This window comes from Letharia columbiana (assembly GCF_014066305.1).
Source record: "Letharia columbiana isolate WasteWater2 chromosome Unknown Sc0000070_s0, whole genome shotgun sequence".
NCBI classification, from domain to species: domain Eukaryota; kingdom Fungi; phylum Ascomycota; class Lecanoromycetes; order Lecanorales; family Parmeliaceae; genus Letharia; species Letharia columbiana.
The window spans coordinates 81,846-101,432 of NW_023501115.1; the positions used below are offsets into that span (position 1 = coordinate 81,846).

A 19,587-nucleotide genomic window follows, 5' to 3' on the forward strand; every position below is an offset into this window, starting at 1 on the left:
ATAGTGCTCGAAACACAATCGAACGTTGAACATCTCCAAGGCCTCTGAGGGACAACAAGCCATCCAGATAGGCAGACTGTTCCGGCGCGGTGACCATGGCCACCTTCATGGAGCACGCCTACAGTTTGGTCCACCAGGATAATACGGCCGACCAACCGACTTTGCAAGAGCTGAAGACGCATCTAGAGAAGGGATCGGATGATTCCAAAGTTGAAACGATGAAGAGGATCCTCACAATTATGCTCAATGGAGACCCAATGCCATCGTTGCTCATGCACATCATACGTTTCGTAATGCCATCGAAAAGCAAGGCCTTAAAGAAATTACTTTACTTCTATTATGAGATTGTTCCTAAGCTGGACGCAGGGGGGAAACTCAAGCAGGAGATGATTCTGGTTTGGTACTTTTCTTGCCAGACTCTTGTTTCATGTTGCTAATGCTGATTTGTTTGAAGCAACGGCATTCGTAACGATCTACAGCATCCCAATGAATATATCCGAGGCAATACCCTCCGGTTCTTGTGCAAGCTCCGAGAACCCGAGTTGATCGAACCTCTCCTTTCTTCTGCCCGATCGTGTTTGGAGCATCGACACGCCTACGTCCGCAAGAACGCCGCCTTCGCCGTCTCCTCCATATATCACCTTTCTGAGGTCTTGATTCCCGACGCTCCTGAACTCCTCCAAACATTTCTCGAAGGCGAAAGTGACCACACGTGCAAGCGGAATGCATTTGCGGCTCTCAGTGCAATGAACCATGACAAGGCGCTGGAATATCTTGGCGGAGCTTTCGACGGCATACCCAATGCAGACGAGCTGCTTCAGCTGGTCGAGCTCGAGTTCATACGCAAGGATGCAGTGCAGAATTCACAGAACAAGGTAGATGTTTTATGAACCACATGCCCTCCAGGGTGACTGACATCATACAGGCTCGATATTTGCGCCTGATCTTCGACTTGCTAGAGGCCGGAGCCACGACCGTAGTGTACGAAGCAGCATCATCACTAACATCGCTCACCAATAACCCTGTAGCTGTCAAAGCGGCGGCGACTAAGTTTGTCGAGCTCAGTGTCAAAGAAGCCGACAACAATGTGAAGCTCATAGTACTAGCTCGAGTTGACCAATTACGGAGAAGAAATGAGGGTGTCTTGGACGACCTTACCATGGAGATACTTCGTGTCCTTGCTAGCCCTGACATGGACGTTCGAAGAAAGGCTCTGAATCTTGCTCTCGAAATGGTCTCAAGCAAGAACGTGGACGAGGTGGTAATGCTCCTGAAAAAGGAACTTCAAAAGACTGTGGATGAGCAGTACGAGAAGGTACGTAAATTCGATTCAATTGCTTTCTGGACTCGTGAGACGACTTCTGAAAGCAGAATACCGCTCTCTGCTTTTTAGGATTGTCTCACAGCTCAAAACTGCCTTCAGAAAACAAAGCTGATTATAGAAAATCAGAACACCGAATATCGGCAACTACTCATTCACTCTATACATCAGTGTGCCATCAAATTCTCCGAAGTTGCGGCGTCCGTTGTAGATCTTCTCATGTACGTAAATTCAGGAGAGATACTTTCCTATTTGGTACCAAACCCGAGTCGCAAGGAAATTTTCGGGTGCAAAGACTCCATTTTGGTCTTTAGATCTGTTTCAGATTTCAGAGTTCTACTTTCAAGGAGCAACGCTGATCTTACATCAGGGATTTTATCGCAGATTTTAATGCCACCAGTGCCGTCGACGTTATATCATTCGTCAAAGAGGTCGTGGAGAAATTCCCCAAGCTTCGGTCTTCGATCGTGGAACGCCTTGTCACAACGTTGAGCGAGGTCCGTGCAGGAAAGGTGTACAGAGGTGCGCTTTGGATTGTTGGCGAATACTCACTAGAAGCAAATGATATTCGGGAAGCGTGGAAGAAGATACGGGCGAGTCTCGGCGAGATACCGATTCTATCCTCAGAACAGCGACTGCTTGAGGAAGTACCCGACGAGCAACAAGAAACAAAGGAGCAAGTCAATGGCCACGCGAAACCTTCAGCCCCTACAGGCTCGAGAAAAGTCTTAGCAGACGGTACGTACGCCACGGAGAGCGCATTGACGAGCGACTCGTCCGCCAAAGCCAAATTGGAAGCTGTCAAGGCTGCACAAAAGCCTCCGCTACGGCAACTCATATTAGATGGAGACTTCTACCTCGCATCTGTGCTTTCTTCGACTCTGACTAAGCTTGTGATGAGGCATTCTGAGATCTCGCAAGACACTGCTCGTACCAATGCGCTGCGGGCTGAAGCTATGCTTATCATGATATCAATCATAAGAGTTGGTCAGTCACAATTCGTCAAGGCGCCCATTGATGAGGATTCCGTCGATCGCATTATGTCGTGTGTTAGATCATTAGCCGAATTCGCGCAAAAGAAGGATCTAGAGACAGTATTCTTAGACGATACCAGGAAAGCATTCCGTGCTATGGTGCAGGTCGAAGAGAAGAAGCGAGCCGCAAAAGAGGCTGTGGAGAAGGCAAAGTCAGCGGTTCAGGTAGATGATGTTGTTGGTATACGGCAATTGGCCAAGAAATCTACGGGCGATGGCTCCGATCAGTTCGACGTCGATCTCGAAAAGGCCACTGGCGGCGATTCTGCAACTGAAGAACTCTCCTCGAAATTGAGCAGAGTGGTCCAACTTACCGGATTCTCGGATCCAGTGTACGCTGAAGCATACGTCAAAGTCCACCAATTCGACATCGTGTTGGACGTGTTGCTGGTCAATCAAACCTCGGAGACGCTTCAAAATCTATCCGTCGAGTTTGCTACTTTAGGCGACTTGAAGGTAGTGGAACGACCGACAACTCAGAATCTTGGGGCTCACGACTTCCAAAATGTCCAGAGTACCATCAAAGTGTCTTCAACAGATACTGGCGTGATCTTTGGCAACGTGGTTTATGATGGATCCAGCTCGACAGAGAGCACCGTTGTGATCCTCAATGATGTGCATGTAGACATCATGGACTACATACAGCCAGCACAGTGCACTGAAACGCAATTCAGAACAATGTGGACAGAGTTCGAATGGGAGAACAAGGTCAATATCAATTCAAAGGCCAAGACATTGCGGGAATTCCTGACGCAACTAATGGCATGCACGAACATGACATGTCTGACGCCAGAAGCATCAATGAAGGGCGACTGTCAATTCTTAAGCGCGAATCTCTACGCTCGGAGTGTTTTTGGTAAGTGACGTCTGGCCGACAAATATTGGGGTGAATGCTAATTGCTTCTGTAGGAGAGGACGCATTAGCAAATCTGAGCATCGAAAAAGAAGGAGATGAAGGGCCGATAACAGGGTTCGTACGCATTCGCAGTCGATCGCAAGGTCTTGCATTAAGTCTGGGATCTTTGAAAGGGTTGAACAAGGTTGGAGGTTCAACTGCATAGGCCGGTCGTCTTTGTCTATCTCTCTGGTCTGCTCATGAGAGTCACCCGTCCCTGCCAGCAGCTTGAGTAGAAACAGGCGCTCCGGGATGTCTGACAAGTCACCGCCCTTGATAGTGGTGCCACACAAGGCTAACGGCTCTGGATCGCTCGCATCCCACGTACGCGTGGCTACGAATGAAAGAAAAGTGAAATGAAAGGGAGGTGCGGGGGCTATTATGAGTCTCTGTCTCTAGACGACTAGGACTGCTTGTGCCATTAGCGTTCTGCCATAATCATGTATAGAGATAGCCTAAAAGCTGCAATGAGCATGATAGACAGGAACTATCTCGATATAAAATGTTGTATTGTGCCTGCATGCGACCTGCATTTCGATTGCATGCCTCTGGAAGGTTTGCTGCCGGCGGATGCGGCTCCGCCCTGCCGATCATGAAGCTTCTCGCAGTCTCGCCCGAAATGGCCCTCAATTCTAAGTCTTTCTCCAAAAGCTTTTGTGCTTTTTCTCAATGTAATGTTGACAATCATTCTGACAGCTACTTATGGCACCGATGTCTTTGGCAGACAGCGACCCTTTTGTCGATCCTGTCGACACCGTCGGCGATCATGACTACAGAGAGGCATGGACGCTTCCAGTAGGCAGAAGTGCCTCCCTGACCTTGGCCACTGACTCTCTCATTGTTCTAGGTATGCAAGACCTTCGTGATCCTCTAGATGGGGTTCAGAAGCTGATGGCTGGATAGATGAGGACTTCACGAGACGAGAGACGCGCAATTGCTGTGGTCTTCTACCTTCCAGTTTGGAACCCGAATGCAACTGTCGCTCCCCGACACGAAGCTGATCTATTCGCAGAGGCTAAGACCACTCAAGCAATACCATTCTTCAACATACTATGGGCCGAGCTGTCAGACTTCGACATAAATGTCCAGTATGCTAAACCCACAGCAAAGAACGTCGTCCGGGTAGCCGCAGTCAACTACCTTGTCGAAAAGCCTCAGCGCAGCTATGCACAATCCTGGGTCACGAAGCTGCTGGATCGTGCTTACGGTGAATCGCAACGGAAAAAGCGGATAAAGGTGCTCATCAACCCTTTCGGCGGGAGTGGCAGTGCTCAAAAGTGGTACCTACGAGACATCGAGCCCATATTTGCAGCGGCGCGGTGCGAAATAGATGTTGAGAGGACTTTATACCAAGGACATGCTGTCGAGATAGCAGAGAATCTGGATATAGAGGCCTACGATGTGATAGCTTCATGTTCTGGCGACGGACTACCACATGAGGTGTTCAATGGCCTGGGCAAGAAAAAAGATGCCACAAAAGCGCTCTCCAAAGTGGCTGTGGCGCAGCTACCATGTGGAACTGGAAATGCTATGAGTTGGAATTTGAATGGAACGAGCAGTACAAGTATCGCTGCTTTGTGTATTGTCAAAGGCATCCGGACGCCACTAGATCTGACCTCCATCACCCAAGGCGACAGACGAACTCTATCTTTCCTTTCCCAATCACTGGGTATAGTGGCAGAAGTCGACCTAGGAACAGAACATCTTCGATGGATGGGCAGCGCAAGATTCACATACGGCTTCCTTGTCCGCGTGCTACGAAAGACGGTTTACCCTTGCGATCTATGGGTGAAGATTGATATACCCACTAAAGGCGCAATCAGAGAGCACTACCGGAAAGAATTGACCAATCAAGCTCCAGTAAAAGAAAGGCGAGACTCCAATGACACAGAGGACCCCGCCCTCCCAGAACTGCAATATGGCTCCATCGCCTCCCCGCTCCCCTCTACGTTCACAAACATCCCCTCAGACAACGTCGGCAATTTCTACGCCGGCAACATGGCCCTCATGGCTCCAAACGCCAATTTTTTCCCCGCTACCCTTCCCTCAGACGGCCATCTCGACCTTATAACTGTTGGCGGCGACATTTCACGCCATAGTGCAATCAAGTGCTTCCTGGCCGTCGAGAATGGGGGTTTCTTCGACCTCCCTCAAGTCAATTATCGGAAAATTAGCGGATATAGGATAATCCCGCGGGGACAGAAGGGAGGGTATATAAGTATTGATGGGGAGAGAGTCCCGTTTGAGGGATTCCAGGCGGAGGTGCATAGAGGTTTGGGAACTGTGTTGAGCAAGACTGGGCATCTGTATGAGGCGGACGGTGTGGTGCCTAAAACTGGCTGAGGGAAATGGAGTGAGAATCGAGGCTTGGCTGTACATGCTGTTTTGCTCTTCGATGATACCCGTTGGCATTTTGATAGATGGGTGATCTTCTTCATGAGGATTATGGATGGAAAAGCCGCAGGCGTTTAGAGGCTTTTCTCTTCTAGTACGGAGTTCAAAATGGAATACATATATATATATGCATGAGCAAAGATAAGCAAGAGGCAATGTCTTGCCTTCAATTTGGCTTGCACCTAATCTTGGGTATCAACGTATCATGAAATCGTATCGTCTTCCGTATCTCACTCCGTAAAGCCTTCGAATTCCTCTTCCTCATCACCTCTACGATCCTCTCCGTCATTTCCTGTCCTCTCTTCTATCCCCTGCGACCGCTCATCCCCCAATACCTCCCTGGCCCTCTCCCTCACAACCTTCGTCCTCCCCTCTATCCTCAACCTCTCAACCGGCCTCATAACCCCCACCCCCTCCCACTCATCCGTCTCCAGCAAACCGTCAACCCACACATCAAGCACGTGATACCTGACCCCATCCGGCACCTTCCCATCACCCGCACTCAACGCCCCGATGCCATCCTCGCTCCTCGCTTTATAGACCCCCTCCAGCAAATCCAAGTACCCCGTTACTAGTTCCCTATTCCATGCGTGCTGCTGCAGATATTTGAACGAGTAGGCGATATATTGTCGTAGCAGGTATAGATACTTGTCGAGGCGTAGTGAGGGAATTTGGGACCAGTAATGGATAATGGTTTTCCAGAAGGCGTGGAGGAAGGGGAGGAAGAGGGTCGTGGGGAGCGGGAGGAGGAGGGATGCGAGGGATTTGGAGAGGCGTTGTTGGGGGATGGGGCGGTCCGTGTGGAAGATGCCTGTACGGTGAGATGAGTACCGTAATTTGAAGCTTGAGCCCGGAAAGGGGACGACCTACAGAAGAAGAGACCTTTCCAGATCTTCAGGAGCTCGATGGTAGTGAAATTACGACCGGAGCAGAGGTAGGTTTGTAGGGAGGAGAGGGCCTTTTCACGGGTTGGGCGGTCTGTGGGGTAGTGCTGTTAGCGATGCTGTTCAAGCTGTAGCATTGTTAGATAACCAGAAACGGAAAAGATACACAAGATGATACTGCTATCTAGCCGAGGGACATGAGGGTATTAGAGAATGCATCTATAAATGGTCGTGATGGCATTTAAACTGTGTAATAGGAATGATATTGCTATTCGATCTTGCACGAGATACAAGACAGACAAAAGCAGTGTACCAACGTTAGCAACGAACATTTGTTCTCATATACAACATATATGTGAAAGTACATCATGCCTCGATGTTCTTTCAGTCTAACATCTTGACCAACGGGACTGATCCTATGATTTCTATCCCAAGCAATGCAAATCAAGATTGCGAAGCTACTCATGTACGTACCATTTGCTGCCAGCTGTTTCACAAAGGGCGTCTCTTGTATGTTTGAAGCCATGGCTGCTTCCCTAAAGTCGGGATGGACTGTTGAAGGTAGGAGTGAGTACTAGCACTAAGCAAAGAATTTTGCTGATCATGATTGGGGAAGCAGCGCTGCCGTCCGAATAAGCGTGGAGCTACGGACCGCTAGCCACTTGGATCTAACTTGCCGCAGTATCGCGCATCGAGACCGCCGCGATTCACTCTGAAAATCGAGAGGAAATGGAAGCATGCCGGGTATAAAAATCGGAGAAAAGATTAAAGAAGGTCGCGGAAGCTATATGCGACTCGTGATCCGGAAACTCGATCTCAGGATTGTTTAGTATTATGGGAGGTTCCTAGTACCTGTAGGAGGATTCCGATTCACTGCGACTCAGGCTAGAAGTCTGTTGGGTATAAAAGTCGGAGAAGGGTTTGTGATGTTGCATGCTGCAGCCCATTATTGAGCCGTTTCATTGTGTGCAACTGGCTTTATCCGGACTGGTATTAAGTTGATGACACTTGTCCCGAGAATCTGACGCCGGACGCTAACATCATATGAATTCTACGAAGGTTTCAATACTATGGCAATTCGTTCTTACAGAAATGATCCCCGACTCAAATGAACCGTTCGAGTGTTGCCTCTACGACGAGCAGTCAGTGAATATGTAGTCGATTGTAATCAATATAGGTCCTTCTGAGAGTGTGATCACTCTTATCTATGTATTATTATCCAGTCGCATCTATCTTAGCGGATTGAATATTCAAAATCAAGCTATGAAGTAACGACAATGGCTGTAAACATGACTAGAAGTATCGTCTGGAGTCGAACGCGAGTACGCTGTTAATTTTACAGCTTATTCAAGCGATCGTACTTTCAATCGCTATGATTTAGAACATAAGGGATAAAATAATAATAAAAGATCTAGAGTATATATTTAATATGTAGAAAGTAATTAACGAATAGAGTTTAGCGCCATCGCTTTATACTTTCACTATAAGTCAACGACTGCTCTCAGACTTATTTAATTCTCTCTTTGCTATTTAATAATCTCGACTCTCGATTCGACTTATCTTTCTACAAGCTATATCCCTTCAATCAATTGACTCTGCACTTTAGTTTTATCAATGCTAAATATCTCTCAGACGAGCCCTTAAAGTCTTTCATCAGTGATAAGAATTGATAGTATCGACATTGAAAGGAGATACAAAATCCTTAATCTCGGTTTAAAATGACTTCAAACGATGTTAAGGTACGTTTTCTAAGCACTTATTCAATGAGATGTAATTCTTACAATATTTACTCGTATTTAATACTAACGAGTTTCCACGTACTCTCGTAATTTGACTCTATTTAGAGAGATCTTTGCTAACAATCTCTCCTATATCTCAGATACTTCCATGGAAAAAGTCACCGTCTATTAAGGTATTATTAATGCCTTTCAACGTTCCCTGCAAGTCTGTCAGTACATAGTATTAATCTGATATTCTCAGAATTCGAACAGTCCCACGTCATCAAAATGGAGCGACTTTACCTCACATAGACCCTCAAATAGCGCATCATTTGCTCAACCATCAAGTGCAGAGACCAGTCCGCGCTCCAAACTCGAGATTAGGTACGTTCAAAGCCTATACTATCGTAATGCGTGCGTTTAACAGCGGGTTTATCAAATAGGACACGAGGTGTCACCCCACCCTCGCACCCACTAAGCTTTCAACGACCGCAAATCACCAGTTCGCAATCTCTCCCTATTGCAGCAACACACCCTTTGATATCCTCAAACACACCGTCTCTACCTGGGACACAGCCTTTCACCCCAACAACGTCTAAGAAGCGCGTCTTTGGCGAGATCATCGATCTTACTATCGACGACGATGACTTCGAGCTGCCAGAACCTATTGAGCCCAAAAAGTCGAGGAGCTCCAGTCATTCCACTGAGGCATCCACCGAGGCGAGGACTCAGCAGCCGGAGAATGTCAAAAACGCTTCTTCAAAACCCGGTAAGATGCACCCCCTATTTTACTCTAAAGCTGCATACAATTGTCGACTTTAGCTGTAACAAAATTTGATTAAAAATGATAATTGTATCCTAAAATATAGTACTAATCATATATAATAGTTCTCAAACTTAGACATTCGAAGACGAAAGAGAAGACTCTATATTCCCACTTAGCAAACTCTGGAGTCTCCTCTCGCAAATCAGCTCCTACGATTATCATACCGCCGCCACAGCCATCACCTCAAGAACGCCGGCGTATCTTTATCGAGAATCTCTCAGTACTCGACGATGTATCTGTAGTCAATATAGTTGACGATTCATCACCTCCTCTCGACTTTGAATTCGTTACCAACAACATTCTCCGAGATGGAGTTCAACAAACGTCGGAAGATTTCATGATCGGGTGCAAATGCCGAAAAGACAACGGGCGCCACATGGGTTGCGAATATCTATCTTGTGAATGTCTGGAGGAGTCGGTAAATTCTGAGGGCAAGAAACGATTCCCGTACTCACAGGCTAAATTCAACACTGCCTGTCTAAGGGATGCATTCATCAACGGAAGGAATCATATCTTTGAATGCAATAGCCGCTGCAACTGTGACAGTAATTGCAAGAATCGAGTCGTGCAGCATGGAAGGAAGGTTGGACTGGAGATCTTCAAGACAACTAATAGGGGCTGGGGTACGTTTCAAACATTGCGGCGTGTATTAAGAGCATTCTACTTCGTACTAATCTAGTAATCAGGACTTCGTTGTACGCAAAACCTGAAGAGGGGCCAATTCATTGACACTTACCGCGGAGAGATTATCACTCACGAGGAAGCAAACCGTCGCGGAGAAACACGCACCTCAGACCAGGAGATATACTTCATGGGTCTTGACAAGTGGGGTGAGAAAGATGGGGGTTCGCTGTACGTGTGTGATGGCATGCATCTAGGGGGGCCTACTCGCTTTATCAACCACTCCTGTGACCCCAATTGCGCGATATACACCGTCTCCTACAATCACTCCGATATCAACCTCTACGATCTCGCCTTCTTCGCGACAGAGGCAATCCCAGCTGGGACGGAATTGACGTTCAACTACGTGGATGATGACAAGACGGACATCATCACAGAAGAGAAAGCTGATGAGATGCAGAGGGAAAACGGTTATCGTCCTGCAAAATGTCTGTGTGGGAGTACCCGCTGCCGTGGATATTTCTTCACTTGAGGAATTCGAAGGGAGTGAAGAGCTAGGTTATAGGTCTTTCTCAGGAGGCCATGAGGTTACAATCAAGAAGATCAACTTGGAAGGTTGCTGGCAGATCCACCTTGACAACTTATACGTCAGCATGAACAAGGGATCAGCGCTAGTCTCCAGTTATGGCACAGAGAATTGGCAGCTCAGTGGGCATTGGCAGCACATTGGGACAGCAGCATTAGTGGGAGGCATTCAGCATTTCACTTTGGAGCAAGGAATTGCTTTTCTCTTGCCGACATGACTACATTTTGGGAGGTCAGATCCTGCACGGAGCAGCATCAAGCATCTTAACAGAGGATTGGCGGAAGAGTACAACTTTTATTCATATCTCAGTCAAAAAACAGAAGGTTCAAAAACCTCCAGTCTCCCAAGCACGGTATCATGTACAAGCCTGTCATGGTATCACCCCTCGAACGCCCGCCCAAACAGATACGTTGACTCTGCAAACAGCACCCCCCTGTTCCGTGCCACCCCACGAAAAAAGCCATTCCATCAGTCCCTTACCCACCCCATCGAGCTCCACACCACCAAAAAATCCCCGTAACCCCAAGCCGCGCCGCCCCTTCTCTCATCACAACCCAGATCGATATCGACAGCCTCAAAACCCCCCATCCAACACCTCCCCGATGCCCAAACACCCCACAGCTTCGCACGGTCTCGGCTCCAACACCGTGGCCAGATCACCCCTCTCTTCTCCATCGCCGTCCGCCGCCGCAGCGAGGGACGTCCGCCTCCGTGTCTGTCTCCGGAGCAGGAGGACGCTGTTGATGCTGCGGATGGAGGCGGGGGAGGAAGAGGAGGAGCGGGTTGAGGAGTAGGAGGATCGTGGAGAGAGGGAAGGTGGTGGTGGGAGGAGTTGGGGTTGCGTTGGGGGGAGGGAGAATGGCGACATCGGCGTGGGATGGACGAGGTTGAAGGACATTTCGAGGTTGGCGTTTTGGCCTGTGTTGATGCACGTGTTTGGTAAGGTGTGGACTCGGTGGTAGCAGAGCGGATTGCTTGCTTGCTTGCTTGCTTGATTGAGGAAGCGTTAGGTGTAGGTCAATGGTATAGGAAGCCGAGAGGTAGGTAGGAGACGCTTTTGAAAAGACTTCGAGTCAAAACAGGCAAAGATACTTGACAGAGCTAATCCAGGTATCTATTTCCGTCGTCTGAAAAGGAAATTCGTATCGCCCCGTATGACACCAACAGTGTACTCTACCTCACAACAGCAGAACAAGCGAGAGAAACGGGGACCAGCAGCACCCCTTTCTACATCAAACCCATCATTTTGCACCCGCCACACGTTTGCATGCATAGCAATCTCCCCTTCCAATCTCCCCTCTCCGGCACCTATAAGCCTCAGGAGAGGTAATCGGGCTAAGGCCTACATACCTAACGACGGCCCATCTCCGGCCGCGCGTTGTCTTTCGCATCCTCCTTCCTTTCCTTCCTTCAAAACGCAATCATCCATTCCGTTCATCCTTTCACAACGAACACGATCAATTAATACGGGGAAGGCTGCGCAGTCAGCGTCGACAATCGGGGCTGCCGCTAGTCAGTGGTTTAATCTGGAGCTGAGACGTTTTGTTGGGTCGAGGCGGAGAGGGCGGGACGACAGGGGGGGTTTGGGGGGCTGAGACTATCCATCAACTGCTTGCTGCCACTTTGTTCCGCGCCCAAATTTGAATGCTACAAGAGACATGCCTTCGATCATGATTCCCATGTTACACATTCGCGCAGCATTTGATGACTAGGCACTGACGCTCGGACGTGCTTCTCCCATCATGGGTGGCAATATGTCGTAGCCAGCCCCGTGGAGGAGAGGGGCGGCTTGGGGAGAAGATTGAAATGCCGCGATGCTGACCCTGTCTTCATATAACTGTCCATTGCATTGCGTGGTTGGAAGAGATATACGGAGAGGGTTATGTCTGTATGGCGTCTCTCTACATGTGGTCGTCGCAGATACAGCACCATGTATAAACAATCAGGCCTTCCAGTTCCCGCCTTGCGTAGTGCATGCAGAGCACCAAACAATCCCACCTGAGTCGCAGAGCCTCAAGATGATCGAAAGTGTAGACAAAGTCAGTGTTCGCCGAACACTAATTTACAGATCTGTTCGAGAAATAATGCCAACAAAGATGGAGCGCCAAAGACCCCAAAAGCGCATAGCAACGTGGTATATCCCCCCTCTCTTCGCCCCAAACACCGAGCCTCTTGAGCCTCAAACCCAACATGGAATAGAACAAGAACTCCATTCGCAATGCTTATGCCCAAAGTATCCCCTCCTATGCCATACTCATACAGCGATTCCTTGCCTTCACCATTTTGCCATAAAATACTTGCCGTAACGTCGTCAATCGTGTCTAAATATCATGGTTCCGCTCGATGTGGCGGATCTGGAGTCACCCTTCGACTGCCCCTCCTCCTTGTAGCAGTACGACTCGGAGCCGGTGCCCTTGTGCCAGTCCTTCTTGTCGTAAAGCTGCGCCTTATACTCTCACCCCAAGCGCTGTTATCGAAAGTATCGAGCACGTTCTGCCTGTCGACCGAACTATTGGCTCTACTCCTTCCGGCCACCGGCGAACGATCGTCCCCTGCGCCATCATAACCCCATTGAAACGGACTGTCGCGCGAAGGTGACGGCGAGTGCCCGAGATCTCTCTGTGGAGTAAGCGAAGGACTAACATTGCCGCTGTTATCTGATCGTGAGGGCGAGCCAGAGTCGCCGCGATGTCGGAGACCACTGGTATCGAGTGAGGGACGGCCTCTTGGACTGGCTTGAGACATACTCGCGAATGGCCCAGGAGTGGCAGGATCTTGCGGAGAGATGGCGTCTTGGTCGTCGACGAAGATCTCTGGCACAGCGAATTGTGGAATGTTAACCATGCGGGCCGAATGACGGAAGTCGAGACGCGATCTGAACTGGCGAGACCAGAACATCATGTCAAAGAAGCCCTTGACGACACGACGGCGGACTTCCTCCTCAACTCGTTGCAGACGAGCACGCCGGCGGAGGTATTCTTCTAACCGTAAGGACTTGCTGTCCGAGATGACATTGTAATGAGCAAGGATCATGAGACAGGATGTAAAATTGATGCCGCGGTCGGGATGGGCGGAGACCATCATTTCCTGAAAGAATACCTCCATGCGGTTCCGCCGACGTCTTGTGTCCACAACGTCGATTTTGCTCAGCTCGTGGTTAAGCTGAGCGAGGTCGACGCCGTGTATGACTCCTGGCGGAGGGGTTTCGTTGCCTCTTGTCTCAACAGTGCAATTCTCAAGAATGCGGTGTACGGATTGTTCGCTGCCGGCATAAATGCGCATCTCAAAAGCGCCCGACAGTTCTCCGAGCAACCGAGGGAAGACGTCCTTGGAAATCCAACCGGTGCCCTCAGGATCGTAAGTAGCCCAGGCCTGTTTAAATCTGCGGAGCTCCTTCCGATTGATCACAGCTAGCCCGCTGCTCCTTTGGTACACGTACGAGAAACTCTCGAAGATCAATGACACGAACAAACTGACAAAGATGTACATACTCAGGATGTTCCAAGAGATGAACAGAGCCCGAGCCCATACGGCGCTGCCACAATCGCTTTCGTAGAACAAGGGGGACGCGACGCAATTGGGATAAGTGATGGTTGCGAAGTCTTCCATGATCTGATTCCAACCTTCACCCATACTCATTCTGAAGAGCAGGATAAGAGCTTTAGGAACATTGCGGAAATTGATGTTTACATTCTCTAATTTGCCGAACCTGGTAAGACCAAAGGTCTGCGTAAGGGCAATTGCGTATACCAGGAACAGCACAAACCAAGTCGCCAGTAGATTACCAATAGCAGACAAGGAAGCTGCCGCTGTCTTGAAAAGCTGGTCAAGCTGATTGTTGCGAGGAATGAGCAGCAGGGCAATTGACACTAAAAATAGCTTGTGGAGCTGACTGTAAGTCTGGTCGTTGTACTTGGAGAGGTCGAGGAGCGTCGTGATGACAGTGCCGGTGATGGAGAGAATCGAGTAGAGGTCCCAGGAGCTCCTACTGAATCTCTTCCATGTAAGTCCGACGACGCGTACAAGGACATTAGCTATATACACAACTGTGAAGGCCAAGAATATGTAGTCTAGCATGGTTAGAATATATTTCGTCATATCCCCTGAGTTAACTCATCACATACCTCTCAAATGCTGCCACCACAGGGGTTCGGGGTAGAATTCCGTGACCAGCAAAACAAGGTGGAGAAATAGGATCGTGGTAAGCAACCTTTGCCACCTTCCATGTTTCTTGACAGCGATTCTGTAGCACCAGCCTCTAAAGCCGGATTCTGACTTACTTGATGGGCGCTTCGACGGTGAGATTTGCCGTAGGAGCTTTCGCAATTCCAGCCACGATCGCTGGTCGGCTGTCAAGAATGCGACTCCTGTCTGTTCCGTGTAATTGCGCATAAACACAGAGACAAACAAAGTCAGCACGAAGACGGCTCCCAAGAGATTGAACGCAATGAAGAACACAGCATTGCCCTGGGAATTGTAAGATGGGATGGCGGTGGCGGATACTCCACGACCACCCGAATAGATTGCTGTCCACATCACATCTGTCCACCCTTCTTGGGACACGATTTGGAAGAGTATGCTGAGCGAGCTTCCGAATGTGTCGAAGTTGTAGTATGGGTTTGCACTTTGTCTCGGTCCCCACACATTCCAGTTGTAAGGGGTGCTATTGTATTCGCCGACGCAGTCGTCAAGGGTATTTATGCTGGGATCGTTACACCCTCGCATCCGCCCATTGAAGAGGTTGAGGCCATAGATAGCGAAAGGAAAGAGCAAGCTGAGAGACACAAAAGCGGCCTAGACAGCGCTTAGTCCCGCTCTGTCAAAGTGCGATCAATTTTCACTTACGGATACGACCTTCCAAATTCCCAAGACTATCACCGAGTGGAACGTGTCTCTCGCACTATCGCTCACATTTAGCAGCCTCAGGGCCCTGAGAGCTTTGAAGGCTCCCACAGCGCGCGAAACAGCCCCATCCGAGTAGAGTGAAGTGATGACATTGATCCATAGCGTGACCAGGACAAGGCCGTCGATGAGACCCCAAGAGCTTCGGAAGTAAGCATTTGGCGTCCAAAAGAACCCATCGGCAATGATCTTGATGAGGGCTTCGAGGGTGAACACACATGCAAACCCCATATCAGTCCAGACGAACCAACTTCTTGAGGTATAGTGACCAAGCTTTAGGAAGTATTCTCGCTGATATAGCGGAGTCGAAACGCAAGCCAGGAGAACCATGGCCACGATAGCAGCATAGATGAACGCCGAGAAGGCATACCAAACAGGTTTGACTGGATCGATACCTTCGATACGTTGGCTGCCCCGACCAGGACCAACGATACCCTGACACAATCTTCGTATGGGATTGCGGGGACCAAAGATGAAAAGAGATACATTATATCTCGGGTGCCTTTGCAGATACTGACGCTGAGCTCGCTTTCTTTGTTCGGTAGCCGAGACAACCTCTCTTGCTCTTGTCCGTATATCTACCTCGTCTCCTCTGGAGAATTGCAAGCGAGAGTAGAAAGGGTTTGGCTCCTGATCACCGAACATCTTGAGAAGCTTACCCCACAGAACCGAGAGCAGCCCAGGCTTGACATGCCCTACTGGACGGCCAGTGATCGGGTCGTCGTCTTCGTGTAACTCCTCCACAGGCTCCATATGCTCGTCGAGAAAATCTCGAAACACGGCCTCCTGAAGTAGCATTTCCATTGTGGCAGGACCAAAATCAAGAGGATCCTTGTGCCGACTTGTGTCTCGACCGAGCTTGAAGATAGTCGACAACGACAGGTTGCCTTGGGACGAACCTCCAAGCTCTTTCTGTTGAAGGAAAGCTTTGACCTGCTGCAAGCGCTTTTCGTCTTCCGAAACGTCGAAGTTCTCCTGGATGACCGCAATGAACATGTTCAATACGACAAAATTTGCTAAGATGAACCATGAAATAAAGAAAATGGCGCCTATCCAAGCTTGATCCCAGATCAGCTCATACTGCGTTGAATTATACAGTAGTACGGTCCAGTTCTCGCTCGAAAGAACTTGATACATGCCGATAAAGCCGTTGTAGATGTCCGAGAATGTTATGCGAATAGCGGGGCCGCCGATGCCGTCGTAAGAAGGGAATTGTCCGCGAAAGATCTGAACGGCAAAAATTGCGGTGAGGAAGGTTATGAGGAACACGAATACGATTAGATTCAGTAGACCAGAGACATTGCCCAGAACCTTTTTGATTAGTTCGCGCGTGAGCGACACCGCAAGGACCACGCGATAGATCCGTATGATTTGGAAAAATGTGAGCCATTCGTATGCTTCGCCCGAGTCGTGAATAGAAGGAATCTGTATGACTGCGGTAATGATCGCGAGGCCTAGATCGATCCAGTTGCGTTGGCTTTTATGAAAATTCCTCCAATCAGCAATAAAGCGCAGAAGGATCTCGAACACTAAAACACAGGCTACGATCGTCTCCGTGTCATCGATGAAACGTTGACGGCTTTGGCTCATGTCGGAACTTCGAAGGCACATCACGAAAAGGTCGAAAAGAATGATCACAATCCATAGCCATTCCGTCATGTCGTACGCACGCTTCAAACCACTCCTTTTTGGAATCTCTTCTTCCTCTTCAATGAAGTGATCTTGCTCAGCAACTGTGAATGCACTTGTTTTGCTTTCCTCCCGGATGACCTGGAAGGACGATGTTATAACCGCGACAAGCAAGTTCATGAGCCACAGACTCATAACGACAATCCCGAAGGCGAAGAATAGAGCTCCAGCAAGGAAGTCGGTATCAGTACAGTAGTAGAGGAGATCCGAGAAAGTGTTCGCACTCATGACCACGAAGACCAATTCTAGAGACTGGAATATGTTGTCAAAGCTGACCGTCCCATTGTACGGACCTGTGCCTTCCACACAAAGTGAGTTCTGCGGGCAAAGGTAGCCTTTGTGCTTTCCGGTTCCGTTCTGTATAAGATCTGCTTTAAGCCATGGCATCTCTGACCCGTTAGTAGGGCTGATATACCCTCCACAGAACTGGACTTGGTTGTTCGGATCATTCAGATTGTAACTGTTGGTGATATTGCTTTTAGAGTAGTTACTATTAGGGTTTAGGAGAACTTCAGTTGCGTTCGGAAACCAGACGCAAGTGCGTTTGAGCGATGACTTGAAAGCCTGGACCCCAATGATAGCGAAAAGAAGCCAAAAGAAGCCTATGAGAAAAGCAACGTTGACCAGCATGGGCGCTGCTTTCTTCAGACTTCTCAAGATCACCTGGGACCGTTTAAGTCAGTCTGATTTAGCGGAACATTTAAAAACCGAAGACTTACCGATGTACCACTGGTAAGCCCGAGAAGCCTCAGGATGCGTAGACAACTCAGCATTCGAAATACAAATAGGTGACGGTTACCCTCGACCATAGTCAGAGAAAGGACAAGCATGATCCAGAATGATACAACTGCCACAAAATCCAGACGGTTGAATCCATGGCGGAGAAACGCTCGTCGAGCCAGCCGAACCCTTTGCTGTTGACGTGAGTGACCTGGGTGGTCGACATGCAGTTGCGCTCCTGTAAACGAGCGGAGAATAGATGGCTGTTGTCCGGCTTCCCTCACCCCGTCCCTTACCGTCAAATGTCTTTGGGGGGCAAAGAAAGTCCGGACCCTATCGCTAAGAGCGGCTCTGAAGCCCCGTGCGATGTCAAGAGTACTGTACTCATCGGCGTTCTTTATCAAACCAGAAACAATGATTCGTGCTAGTAGTTCTAGCGTGTAGATGAAGAACAGGGCGAGAAGGGCGAAATTGATCCATGATGCCTTCCAGGCCTGGGGCTCATTTGTTGAAGTATATTTAATAGGTTTCGCCGAGTCGATAGCCAAGAGTATGGTCTGAACGACAATGAGAATCAAGATCACGGGCTCGGTGGCTGGATGCACAAGCATCTCGCAGAGCTTCAGTCGGATCCAATTATCCGGAGAAAATATCCCGAGAGAATTCCCTTTGAGCGGATTCGGCTCCGGCGGCACTCGTTCATTCGTTGATACTAGCTGTTGGGCTTTCTCTGGGGGAGGACTTGATCTTTCATCATGGGCGTAGTCTTGCATAGCTGGGAAACTTGGTGGTTCCTCCATCCGGGCTTCCCTGATCGAACGTTCTCGACGCACACTGTTTTCTATGGTATCTGGCTCGTTGCTGAGATTGACAACTCGCTGAGATGCTTGCCTCAATATAGTTCCAGCTCTTGATAAAGGATTAGATGCTGTTGACGGGCTTAGAGATCTGGTGCTCATGGTCGAAGAGGGTCTACCCATCCCAGCCTCCACATGCGGCAAATCATCACCGAGTCGAGAACCTGACCTGCTGTGGCCCACACTGGGTGGTGGTGCACGAAGCCCTGGTCCAGGTGCTCTTGCACCAGCAATAGGCTGCAGGAATCTCGAGTCGGTCAGGGGTGTTCTATCGGTGTCTTGCGGGGAAAAGTAGGTGTCCTGTTCGGCCTCATCAATTGGATGAGAAGTAGGTAACGAATATGTGGATACCGCATCATTTTCCGTGATCACGTTCAGTGTGCTTCTCCTTTTTCCAGGTGGTGGCCTAGAGGGTCCTGGAGGCTCGAAGCTTAGACCAACGGATCCCATCGCGGCCTGGAAGTTTTCCGCATTGACCGGCGAAACCTCTCCGTCGTCGTAACTTACAGGTGGTTGGTGAGCGTTCCTGGGTGTCGTGACATGAGGCAGGCCTACATTCTCCCCTGCAGGAGCAGGCGGAGACCCCTCGTTGACCCGTTCGTAGGCTGTATTGACCCTCCCGCTGAATGATCGACGATGGCCCAACAGTGTCCGTGTCCTTCTCCTTGAACTCCTGCCATGGCTCCATCCTTCGTTACTATCAGAAGTCTGATCGGGCTGTCGTGAAAGATCCTGCAATGGTATTGATTGGCGTCTCTGGTTGTTATTGGGAGAGGAGCGGTCAGATGCCATAGCAAGGACCGGATCAAGGAAATAGAGCGTCAAGACCTCTTCCCCCCATGCTCAGACGTCCATTTATACCTCTCATCTAGTCCAGCTTGCGTACAATTCGCTCTGGCGCAACCTGGGTGCTATTGCTTACAGTCCCGAAACTGTCTCCGAGCTTGCTTAGGGGCGATTTGAAAAATATGGTCAAGAAAGATTTGTCGGGATCTTGCAGCCAATGACTTGGTAGCGAGCGTATGGAGATGGCCGTCAATACTGTAGAGTAGAGCGCGTATGTACGTTGCTTACATGGAAGTCGTGGATGCTGGAGTTTTAGCGGCCGCCCTGTTTGTTTGATGGACACCTTTGGAACGT

The 19,587-nt window shown here is 49.2% G+C and overlaps 5 protein-coding genes across 5 annotated transcripts; 3 read left to right on the forward strand and 2 right to left on the reverse strand.

The window, feature by feature from the left end:
- Positions 1-95: 95 nt before the first annotated feature.
- HO173_011916 (uncharacterized protein) lies at positions 96-3,416 on the forward strand (the record flags this gene model as incomplete). The annotated part of the gene is made up of 6 exons (XM_037313790.1): positions 96-400; positions 455-875; positions 926-1,315; positions 1,451-1,542; positions 1,692-3,211; positions 3,265-3,416. The coding sequence occupies 6 exons, from the start codon at positions 96-98 to the stop codon at positions 3,414-3,416; spliced, it is 2,880 nt and encodes a 959-aa protein (XP_037159305.1).
- Positions 3,417-3,961: 545 nt separating this feature from the next.
- On the forward strand, positions 3,962-5,593 carry HO173_011917 (uncharacterized protein; the record flags this gene model as incomplete). Its single annotated transcript, XM_037313791.1, has 3 exons — positions 3,962-4,097; positions 4,154-4,207; positions 4,263-5,593. The coding sequence occupies 3 exons, from the start codon at positions 3,962-3,964 to the stop codon at positions 5,591-5,593; spliced, it is 1,521 nt and encodes a 506-aa protein (XP_037159306.1).
- A 281-nt stretch (positions 5,594-5,874) lies between these two features.
- On the reverse strand, positions 5,875-7,054 carry HO173_011918 (uncharacterized protein; the record flags this gene model as incomplete). The annotated part of the gene is made up of 3 exons (XM_037313792.1): positions 5,875-6,455; positions 6,515-6,622; positions 7,003-7,054. 3 exons carry the CDS (start codon positions 7,052-7,054, stop codon positions 5,875-5,877), a joined length of 741 nt encoding a protein of 246 aa, XP_037159307.1.
- Positions 7,055-8,246: 1,192 nt separating this feature from the next.
- On the forward strand, positions 8,247-10,225 carry HO173_011919 (uncharacterized protein; the record flags this gene model as incomplete). Its single annotated transcript, XM_037313793.1, has 6 exons — positions 8,247-8,267; positions 8,408-8,440; positions 8,509-8,630; positions 8,690-9,015; positions 9,135-9,695; positions 9,759-10,225. The coding sequence occupies 6 exons, from the start codon at positions 8,247-8,249 to the stop codon at positions 10,223-10,225; spliced, it is 1,530 nt and encodes a 509-aa protein (XP_037159308.1).
- A 2,382-nt stretch (positions 10,226-12,607) lies between these two features.
- On the reverse strand, positions 12,608-19,239 carry HO173_011920 (uncharacterized protein; the record flags this gene model as incomplete). The annotated part of the gene is made up of 4 exons (XM_037313794.1): positions 12,608-14,349; positions 14,404-15,073; positions 15,125-17,533; positions 17,590-19,239. 4 exons carry the CDS (start codon positions 19,237-19,239, stop codon positions 12,608-12,610), a joined length of 6,471 nt encoding a protein of 2,156 aa, XP_037159309.1.
- Between the last annotated feature and the right edge of the window lie 348 nt (positions 19,240-19,587).